Raw genomic sequence first — 10126 nt, forward strand, 5'->3', positions numbered from 1 at the left:
GAAAATCCTGCTTTGATCGCCCCCAGGAGCTGGAGGAGCCAGTGAATCTGGGTGATTTGGTAGGGGGTTTTACTAGGAAAAAAAAAAAATGAGGAAAGAATTCCAGTGCATTTTTCAGGTGTTATTTCTAAAGCCCTTTAATTTTCCCCTCTGCCACACAGCTAAAGGGGCATCATGACAAATGGAGACAAAACAGATAAATGAGTTTAAAAGGGAAAAAAAAAAAAAGAAAAAAAGCTGAGGTGTGCTTATCACCGCTTGCTCTTGCTCTGTGTGGTGATTAAACCAGGGAAGGGTGAGATAGAAACCGTGAGCTTAGACGCTCGCTCGCTGCTTCCCAAAAGAAGAGTGATTTCCAATGTAGCTGATGCATCAGTGGAGGTGAGAAGTGCTTCCCGGCAGGAACAGCAGCTGCTGCCGGCAGGAGCAGCCCCGAGCATCACTCCCCGTTCTGCCCCCTCCTTTTACCCTGGGGTCCCGTTTGCAGCCAGGTCTGACCCGAGCAGGGAGCAGGGAGCAGGGAGCAGGGAGCAGGGAGCAGGGAGGGGTCTCCAGCCCTACTCCCTGTGGCTGTTTTGGGAGCGTTCCCCGGCTCAGCCCAACCCCTGCCAAGGCCACACGGGCTCTGCTGCAGTCGGTCTGGGAAGTTTTGCACCTCGTGGTGGGTTTGGGGTCCCCAGGAGCCGTCGCTGACCCTCTCCTGTGGTCCTTGCAGCGTGCGGACGGCGCGGGAGTCGCTGTGCTCCAGGAGAGACACGTAAGTGATCCCAGGAGAGGATGCTGCCAAAGGACAGAGCCTGTGCCTGCTTCTGCCACAGCTCATGGACCACCAGCTGCTGCCCTGAGGGGTTATGAACCAGTGTCTGCTGCAGCTGCACGGGCAGGGATCACACTGGCGTCCAGATGTGCTGGTGTTCTGTGCCCATGCCCATTGACCCACTCCTGTTCCCTGGGAGCTCTGGCTCTTATCCCCAGGGATGCTTCCCCTCCTCTGGGCTGTGCTTTCAGAGATGATGATCTGTGGCTTTGAAGGAAAACTGAGATCCTAAAGGATTTTATCCACTCCACCTGGTCTGGGGGCTCCTGGTGGATGGACCGGGGTAGCTCTGGCTCTGGGAGAGCCCAGGGATGCACAGTGTGTACCCAGGGTCACAGCAGCTCTGTCACTGCAGTTCCAGCCCTGGGGAAGTCCCGGGGTGTGTAGGGCTCTATGGGGTGCCTGGGGTCACACTGGCTCTGTCACTGCATCTCCAGCACCAGGCAGAGCAGGCAGTGCAGCATTCTCCTGCCCAAGGTCTGCAGGGCACTTGCAAAAGCTTGATGAAATAATAAATGGCAGCAACAATGGTACAAGGACCAGGCTGCCTGGAGAGCTTTCCTCTCTCTGTGCTGGTGCCACAAACCAGCCCAAGCAGAGCCCACCAGCTGGAGCTGCTGTGGTGGAAGTGTGAGGACCAGCCGCTCGGTGCCCTGTGTCACCATCAGAGTGACCCACAACCCCTCCTGCCTGCAGCTACAGAGCTGACAAGTCTCTCCTGTCCCCTCAGGGATGCCTGCTCCAGTGTTGGCTCCGTGCTCAGCCTGGAGCCCACAGAGAGCATCAAGTCCTGGCCGAGTTCCTCCACAGGCTGGACGTCCCTGGCGAGTGCCAGCGTGGCCGGGAGCATTTCAGCACCATCCATCGGCAGCCGCAGCACCCAGAGCCTCAGGTAAGGGACCCCCAGCCCATCCTGGGTGTTTTAGGGATGCTGAGATGTGGGGGCTTCCTAGGGGCTCTCTCGGGACATGCAGAGCAGAGATCAGCAGGACCTGTGGTGTTTAAGGTCAAAGCATCAAATTAAGGAAGGCAGTCACTGCCACGCCAGGATCAGTGAAGCACCAGATGAAAGTCACTACATCAAAAACATGCTTCAAGCAGGAAAATATCCCTTGATGTATTCTCTGGAGATAATTTAAAGAGGCAATGCAGCATATTTGAGGATTTGTATGCCATATGCTCGCTGCTCACTGCTGAGGGGGAGGGACGCATTTCTACTGTTCTAATATCAAATATGTTAATTTTTGATAGTGATGCTGATGGGCTGGGACAGAGCTGGGGGGGGGGACCCAAGAACCTGCATGGCTCAAATGCCTCTGCTTTGCTCTGTGGGTGCCCAGGTGCCCATCCTGAATTGGTGCCCATCAGAGGGACCACGCAGTCCAGAGAAAAACTCAGTTTCTGCGTCACAGATAAACTGGTTCCTTGTGCTTCACGTGTGAAACAATCATATGGGTTGAGCTTGGGAAAGCTCAGTCAATCAGAGTCTGGGGCTGCTTTGTGAAGAGGGGTGGTGAGGATGGAGGTGTGTGTCAGATCCCCTTGGAGGGCAGAGATGGAACAGGGATGGAGTCCTGGGGCAGGGAACAGAGTGGGCTCCAGAGAGCACCATCCCCCTAATACAGAAGGTGGAGAAGGTGCCAACCATCCAAACTGTGGGTGGGAAGGGCTGACAGTGCCCCTGTTTGCAGCCCCTGTGATTTGGGGCCTCCCCACCCCACTGCTTTCCCAGGGATGGTGTCTCAGGATATGCATCACAATTTTTCCAGTTTTTCTCCCCATAACCAGGGCAGGTGCCAGGCTGAGGCTGGGCACAGCTCACTTCAGCTCCCAGCTGCTCCCTGCAGGTGTGTAGGTAGATGCTCCAAGGCGACAGAATTTGTCAGGATTGTGGAGTTTCACTGCAGACATTAGTATTAATCTCCCTGCTCTGATTCTGGTGAGCTCTGTCCCCACGGCCCCCACCTGCCTTGTACAGGGGAATCACTGTTGTCAGAACTGATGTTCTGAAGAGCAGCTCCCTGGCAGGAAACACCCTGGGTGAGCTGGAGCAGTTTGGGGAGGTACAAAGCAGAGTTTAAGAGCAGTCAGGCAGGGCAGAGACTTGTGGGGAGATCTCAGGATCCTGGAATGGTTTGGAGTGGAAAGGCCCTTAAAGATCATCTCATTCCAACTCCCTGCCATGGTCAGGGACACCTTCCATAGAGCAGTGATGAGTGGGAGCCCTGAGAGCAATTAGCTGAGCTCACTGGGATCCTACACAATCAATAAGATCCTTCCTAAGTGCTGCTGAGGAGGCTTTGGTCCAAATGACCCAACTCTGATCATTATTGAATGACAGAAAAACAGGTATTGCGGCTTATACCTTCTTTCTGAGCTGAAACATCTTGGATTTGTAGCAAGTTATGCAGGCTTTCAGGTTTGACATTGGGAGGAATTTCCTCATGGAGAGGGTGGTCAGGTCTTGGCAGGGGCTGCCCAGAGAGGTTTGGAGTCCCCAAACCATGGAGGTGTCCAAGGAAGGTGGCACTCAGTGCTCTGGGTGGGTGACAAAGTGGGGGTTGGTCACAGGTTGGACTCGATTCCTTTCCAGCCTCAGTGATTCTGGGGATGCTGGGCTGCCTGTGGCCCGTGTGAAAAGCAAATTATCCCGAGCCCTGGCCACAGTGTGGCCATCACCCTCTGTCCTGGGGTCTGTGAAGAGGCAAATTGCAAATGCTGCTGTGGAAGCTGTGTTTGGCTGCAGCTCATCTAAGGTGGAAATAGAGCAAGGAGGGGATGAAATGCAAACAAACAGGAGACGAGACTGGAGGTAATAAAAACGAGATCAGGGAAACGAGCTCTTCCTTATTAAGATTCCTTTGTCTTACACAAGCTCCTAGTAATGAAAAACGAGTCTTGCTCGTGTTGGCTGCTCAGCACCACATCTGGGGTGTTTGCTGAACAAACAGCTGCCAAGAGCCAGAGGAGAGCGAGGAGCTCTTATCACCCGTGTGCTTACAGGAGGGAGAGCTTTGATTAACGTTTCCTTTAATTCTCTGCTATTTAAATGCCTGTACGAAACTCTGGCCGGCAGAGCTAAGCCTCCATAAATATGGCACAGCACACATTGGAATAAATATGATTTTTTTTTTAAATTAAGAAGACAATTTAAAAGTATACGTATTTATTCTGCCCCTTTCCAGGCAGGTCAGGGTTGTGCTGTGTTGGAGGTTATCCAGAGGTGCAGTCAGGGAGTGGATCCACAGCCCAGGATCTACCTCTCCATCCTGCAGCCCGCAGGATTGTGGCATCCAGAGCTCTGGCATCACCTTGACAGCAATTCCCCTCCCACCTTGGTTCATAAAACCTCATCCTGAGACCCCAGAGCCCTGATCCCAATGCTACTGGGGATCCGACACGTTTATTTTTAACCATGATTGTGTCAAAACCAAATCATTACGTGGGAAACTGGGAGCTCTTGTGTAGATGACGGTGTGACAAGAAAATCCACTTCTGACAGAAATGAGGCCAATGTCTCTTCCCTCCCTGAAATGGAGCTGTCTTGCCTTTATTTGTGAGCTCCCAGGAAAAGCATCCCAGCCACACTTTCAGCCCTGGTCATGTGTTGCAAAGCATGTGTGGATTTTATTGTATAAATGATTTCAACTGGTATAATTGTAATCATGCTAATTGCTATGTAATCTTCACTAATTATTGTTGTATGTCATTTGGTTTGGTGTGAATGGCAGATTGCAGAACTCTGTTGGCTTCCAGGTGCCTCCCAGACTCGGCATCTTTTGCCTTTTGCTGGGAAAATCATTCTCCCTGAGGATGATGGAGGAGGAGGAGGGCTCTGCTCAGGGCTGGAGGGGCTCATGGTCCTTCCTCCTGTGGCATCACCTTCCCTTGGGGCTGCCTGTGACTTCCTGGGGTGATTCCAAGCTCTGGGAATTCGTGCTGGCACATCAGCCCTTTGCCAGGGATTTCTGGATGAGCAGAGGATGCTACAGGATGGGGTGTGACTTGTATCCTGCCTTGTGAGGAGGATGAAGATGAGGAAGCCTAGCAATGATTTTGGAGGGGATTTTGGTAGGCATGAGGGAACAGTTAAAAAAAATTATATAGTTGAGGTGGGGAAGGAACGTTCAAAATCATCCAGTCCCACCCCCTGCCATGGGCAGGGACACCTTCCACTATCCCAGGTTGCTCCAAGCCTGTTCTTGGACACTTCCAGGGATATCCGGGACAGCCGCAGCTTCTCTGGGCAGCCTGTGCCAGGGCCTCCCCACCCTTTCAGGAAAGAATTCCTTCCCAAATATCCCATCCAACCCTGCCTCTGGCAGTTTAATGGATGCAGAAAATGGGAAATCTTGGGAGAGAGGAGAGACAAGGATGGATGGGGCAGTCTTGGCCTTTGGCTAGAAACCAGGGCATGGAGAGTGTGAGGTCCCTCCTTGGACTCTGGGGCTATGTGCCCCTTGTCAGCCAGGGAAGATGGAGCAATCCCACCTTTGCAGCTTTCACTTCATTTCAGACTCTGAATATTTTCATAAAAGCAGTACCTGTCCATCATGCTGAACAGGACAATAAATACAGCATGTTCACTCCTTGTTCACAGCCCATTAGTGGTTCTCACCTCTCCACTCACTTTTATCTCAGCCTTAAAACCCAAATAAAAACCCTGATGCCGGTGTCTAATTTATGAAAGCCATTCATGCAGCACACAGGTTACAACATTATTTGGAAAGGTACAGAATGAATGGAGCAATTTCTGTACAAAACCTCACCGAAGGATTACACCAGCCATTTAAGTAAGATGCAATTTAGGATCCTAAAATCCAGCATTATTGCAATGTCTCAAACTATTAATCAGCTGCAGTGCTTCAGCAGCATCAGCACGGGATGGCCCTGAAGGGTGCAGTGATTCAGGGAGATGAAATCTCTGGTTAATTCCTTTGGTGTTGAATAATCAAATGGTTTAGGCTGGTTTAATGAGCAGGGAAATGCGGTGGGTACAGGAGGGCTCCTCTGTGCCCTGGGCTGTGTCAGCGCTGCTGGGAAGCCGGAGCTGCTCCACTGCCTCTTCTCTTCTGCACTCACGCATTTCCCAGCTCTGGAGTTTGTCTTCAGACCGTCTCGGCTTGTAAATTATTTCACGGGTCAGCAGAGCCTGGTCCGAGCGTCCCGCGCGGTGCAGGGATTTATCCGCTCCCGCCCCATTCCCATGGCAACAGCGGCATTCCCAGGGCAGGAAGCTTCATCAGGGCCATGAACAATTTGAGCGCTGCTCCTTCCATGAGATGGGTTTGTTGCTTGGGTACTGCTGCTTTGCTTGGCCCTGTTCTCTCTTTTCCACTCCTCCTTTCTTTCCCAAATTCACATCCCAGCAGAAATCCCAGTCAGGCCAGTCCTGGGTTCCCTGGGCTGAGCAGTGAAGGGGTACCTGGAAGTGGGGACACTGCCAGCAAGCAAATGTAGGTGCTTGGAGGGGGTCATGAAGTGTCCCATCAGGGGCTTAGTGACACCAGTGACCCCAGTGCTGACTGCAGCCCCCCATCCCTGTGCAACAGCCCGGCTGGGGCTACTGCTGTGGATCCTCAGGGCTGAGCAGAGGTGGATCCCAGGTGGTTCCTGCACCAGCCCTTGGCTGGAATGTGGCCCCGTCTGGCCACCCCTCCCTCTCTGTGCACTGCCCAGGTGTTGCAGGGTTCCTGCAGATCAGAACTGTTTGTGCAGCAGCCTGGGTGAAACATGCCCAGCAATAACATTGAGATGTGTCGGGGGTACACTGCGAGCTGGTTTCATAAAATTTTAGTGAATAATCTTTGGCTTTGACAGAAATAAAATAAATCCTACATATTGCTGTAATCTGTCAAGAAAAAGGATATTTGGAGGTAAGTGCTGGCTTGGCAGAGCTGAAGCTGGTCACACCACATGCTCTACACCAGGAATTATCTGGGCTGGCTGACCTGGGTTCATTTAAGATAAAATCCTTGGGCATTGCCCAACTGCTGGATGCAGCAGTGAGTTTATCCGAGACTCCCATGGCAATGCCAGCTTCTCACTGCTCAGCCTTGTCCTTGTTGAATGACATCCCGGTCACTGGGAATCCCACAGTCTAAATTAACACCAGTTTCTTTTGTTTAGGGTGAGCAGAGACACCAAGGACCCCGCTCTGAGCCGGCCACTGTCCTCCCGGAGCGGAGATCCAGGGAGGACAGCGAGTCCCCTGCTGGGGGCCAGAAGACGGGAATATGGAAAACCTCTGGGAGAAGAAGAGGAGATGGAGAGCCCAAAGAAGCCCGCGGATAAGATAGGAGAGACATCCCCGTCGCTGCTGCGGCGGGGTGGCTCCCCAGCTCCGGACGGGAGGTTCCCCAGCGCCGTGTCCCCTCCGGTGCCCAGCAGGAGAAGGCTCTCGGTGGCCTCGGGGCCGGTGCCCAGCTCTGCTGCCCTGTCCGAGTACGTGGAGGAGCTGCGGAGGCAGCGGGGAGCGGAACGGGAGCAGGGGCTGCCGGCACTGGGGGACACCTCTCCGCTCCCCATTTACCGCACCACCGGCGCCGCGGCCCTGCGGCGCTCCAGGGCTGTCCCTGCGGCCGAGGAGCCCCCGGGGAGGCTGGAGGGGGATCAGGCAGGGGAAGGAGACGGAGCAGGTGCCAGCCTCACACGTTCCTCCAGCATGCGGAGCACGGCCTCGGAGCCGGCCGAGCCCCCGCGATCCCCAGCGCTGAAAAAGGCATCGAAATTCGGCTCCTACGACTCGCTCCTGCCGGCCCTCGACGGCTCCGGCCGCCGGCCGAGCTCCCCGGCTGCCGGCATGGAGGTGCCACGGCTGAGCTCCTGGAGGAGCTGCCTGGAGCCGTCGCTGGAGGATGTGGAGCTGGGGAAGGAGCCGGAGGGATTTCCGAGCTCCCTGTCCAGCGATGGGCTGGGTGATGGAAAGGGGAGCGACCCCTTCAGCTGGCGAATACCCACCCTCAACTACGAGAGGAGAACCAAGGTTGACTTCGATGATTTCCTGCCGGCCATCCGCAAATCCCGCTCCACCAGCAGCCTGGCCAGAGCCCGCAGGGACAGGAGGGATGGCCACCGGCCCCTCACCGTGCGCTTCGAGGATGAGGCCATAGCGGGCACTCTGGAGTCCTCTGACACCAAGGGCACGGCCAAGTGCAGCCCGGCTCCCCGGGAAGAACCCGGGGACCTCTCAGATTCCTCCTCATCCTCTGGTTCCCACCTCTCCTCCCGCAGCACCGACAGTGTCAAGCGCCGGCCGCAGCCCCCGAGAGGGGACGGGGAGGGCTCCAGTGGCAGAGCTGGCAGCCAGGGCAGCGGGATGAGCCGCCGAGCCGAGGCCGAAGGGAAGGAGGATGATGTCAGCAGCATCATGAAGAAATATCTGGGCAAAGACTAAGGTAACTGCTGAGCCACCTGTGGCACTGGCTCAGAGCACGCCTGGGATGCTGGCCCTGAGCCGCTGCCCCTCCTCGGTGCTTGTGCTGATAGCGGGGAGTGTGTGGGGACAGGGGCAACAGCAGGAGCCCTCATGTTCCTCCTGGCATGTCAGAGCATCCCAGGGCTGCCAGGGTGTCTCTCGGAGATGCGTGGCACTGGGATTGGTCTCCCCTTGCCTTTGCACCTTGAGAGCTGCAGTGGGGACACTGCTGGTGCCAGGGACAGCCAGCAGAGCCATCCACAGCACCAGCTCAGAACGCACCGGGGTTTCCCAAAAACAGCATCCCTCAGCTCCCACACCAGCACCTGGCAGACTCATCCTCCCAAGGCCCTCAAGTGCTCCCTCCTCAGGGGTCCAAGGAGGCCCACCAGTTCTTTTGGTGGTTGGAAATCAGCTCGGGCTGGGCACTGGGTGTTCCCTCTCTGGAGGATGGGGCTCCCGGCTGGCCCAGACATCCTTCCCCCAGTCATCAACAGCCTCTGACACCCACTTGGATGCCATGTCTAGATTGCGACTGACACTTGGAGAATTAGGATTTATTGCTGTAATCCAGGTTTGAAAGTAGAGTCCCTAATGAATGCGCCACAACTGTAATTAAGTGTTTAAAATAGATTAGAAAAACATTTTGTAAAACCATTGCCTTTAGAGTAACTTATTGGATGTCAAGCTGTGACCAAATTGACTAAGCCAACACACGAAGGGAGCGCATGTTAATAAAACATTTCTTTCCAGGAAGCAAATTTGCATAATGCAACATCCCACTTTCTGCAGGATTTGTTTCGATCAAGCTCAGCAGCTGGCCCCGACCCACAGTGATGAGGAGCCACGTTGGGCACACAGCTTCCCTGCTCCTGGCAGAACCACCTCACATGAGCAGAGACCTCAAATGGCTCCACAAAAGTCAGGGGGTGGTTCTACAAACTTTTTTTGGTCTTGGACATACCGTAGTTTCCTTATGCTCCTGCCCCGTTTCCCAGCTCAGCAGCTTTGCTCAGGGCCAGCCGCGGGGACAAGGACTTTCCTGTTCTCCTGCAGTTGTTTGACTTGGGAGTTGGTGCTTTAATTAAAACCCAGCGGCTGCCACAGATGCTGAGGATGTGCCATGGCCTGGGAAAGGCCACTCTGAGAGGAGCTGGAGGGACACCAAACCCCTCCTTTGTAACCCAGAACTGCAGCCCAGGTGTCTCGCATTGCACTGCTCAAAAATCAGCTGATCTTTGAGGATGCTCTTGGGTGTCAGCGTGACATCCAGCAACAGCTCTGGAGCTTTCATAATTCCACAGGTATTTGAAGATGGATCCCTCTGTGCTTCCATGGCTCCAGCCTGTGGGGGACATCTGGGCACATCCCAGTCGCATGCAAGGCACATGGTGTGGGGGCAATGGGAGCTCTATTTAATGTCTGCTTGGTTTTTACACAATAAAATATTTGCTTCTTTGACACACAGGTCCCTTCTTGTTATTCTTTTCCCCAGGTCTGTGGAAATACTGCAGAGCTGAGCACATCCTTCCACAAAAAGCTATTTCCTCATCCTCATCCTTCTTTCCTAGAAGAGACCCAAACTTATTCCTTGATCAGAGGTTTGGGGCAAAAGGATATAGGTCCATGCACAAATCTGTCCTCTCCATCAGGAATTTCCAAGCCATTTGCTTGGATGGGAAATCTGCACCGATTTACACAACCTCCCGGGACCCCCTGGGACAGCCACAGGGCAATGGCAGCTTGAAAGGCCAATTGGGCCCTGTTCAGCATTTTGTTTTGCCTGTTGGATTCTTCACCTTCACTTCTAATTTAAAGCAAAGCCTTGCAGCAAGCAGCATTTTCCTTGTCAGCGATGGATGGGGAGCCTGGGGATGAGGGCTCACATCAGC

At 54.1% G+C, this 10126-nt stretch overlaps 1 protein-coding gene across 1 annotated transcript in view; it reads left to right on the top strand.

Annotated features, from left to right (window-relative positions):
• Positions 1–8213, top strand: part of MYO18B (myosin XVIIIB) — a 52035-nt gene extending 43822 nt beyond the window's left edge. Inside the window, exons 41-44 of the mRNA XM_062504666.1 lie at positions 716–757; positions 1548–1709; positions 6947–7099; positions 7205–8213. Of these exons, the coding sequence (XP_062360650.1) occupies positions 716–757; positions 1548–1709; positions 6947–7099; positions 7205–8213 (1366 nt within the window). The remainder of the gene's footprint in view (positions 1–715; positions 758–1547; positions 1710–6946; positions 7100–7204) is intronic.
• Positions 8214–10126: the final 1913 nt, after the last annotated feature.

The sequence above is a fragment of the Cinclus cinclus genome, chromosome 17 (genome assembly GCF_963662255.1).
Source record: "Cinclus cinclus chromosome 17, bCinCin1.1, whole genome shotgun sequence".
In the NCBI taxonomy this organism is placed as follows: domain Eukaryota; kingdom Metazoa; phylum Chordata; class Aves; order Passeriformes; family Cinclidae; genus Cinclus; species Cinclus cinclus.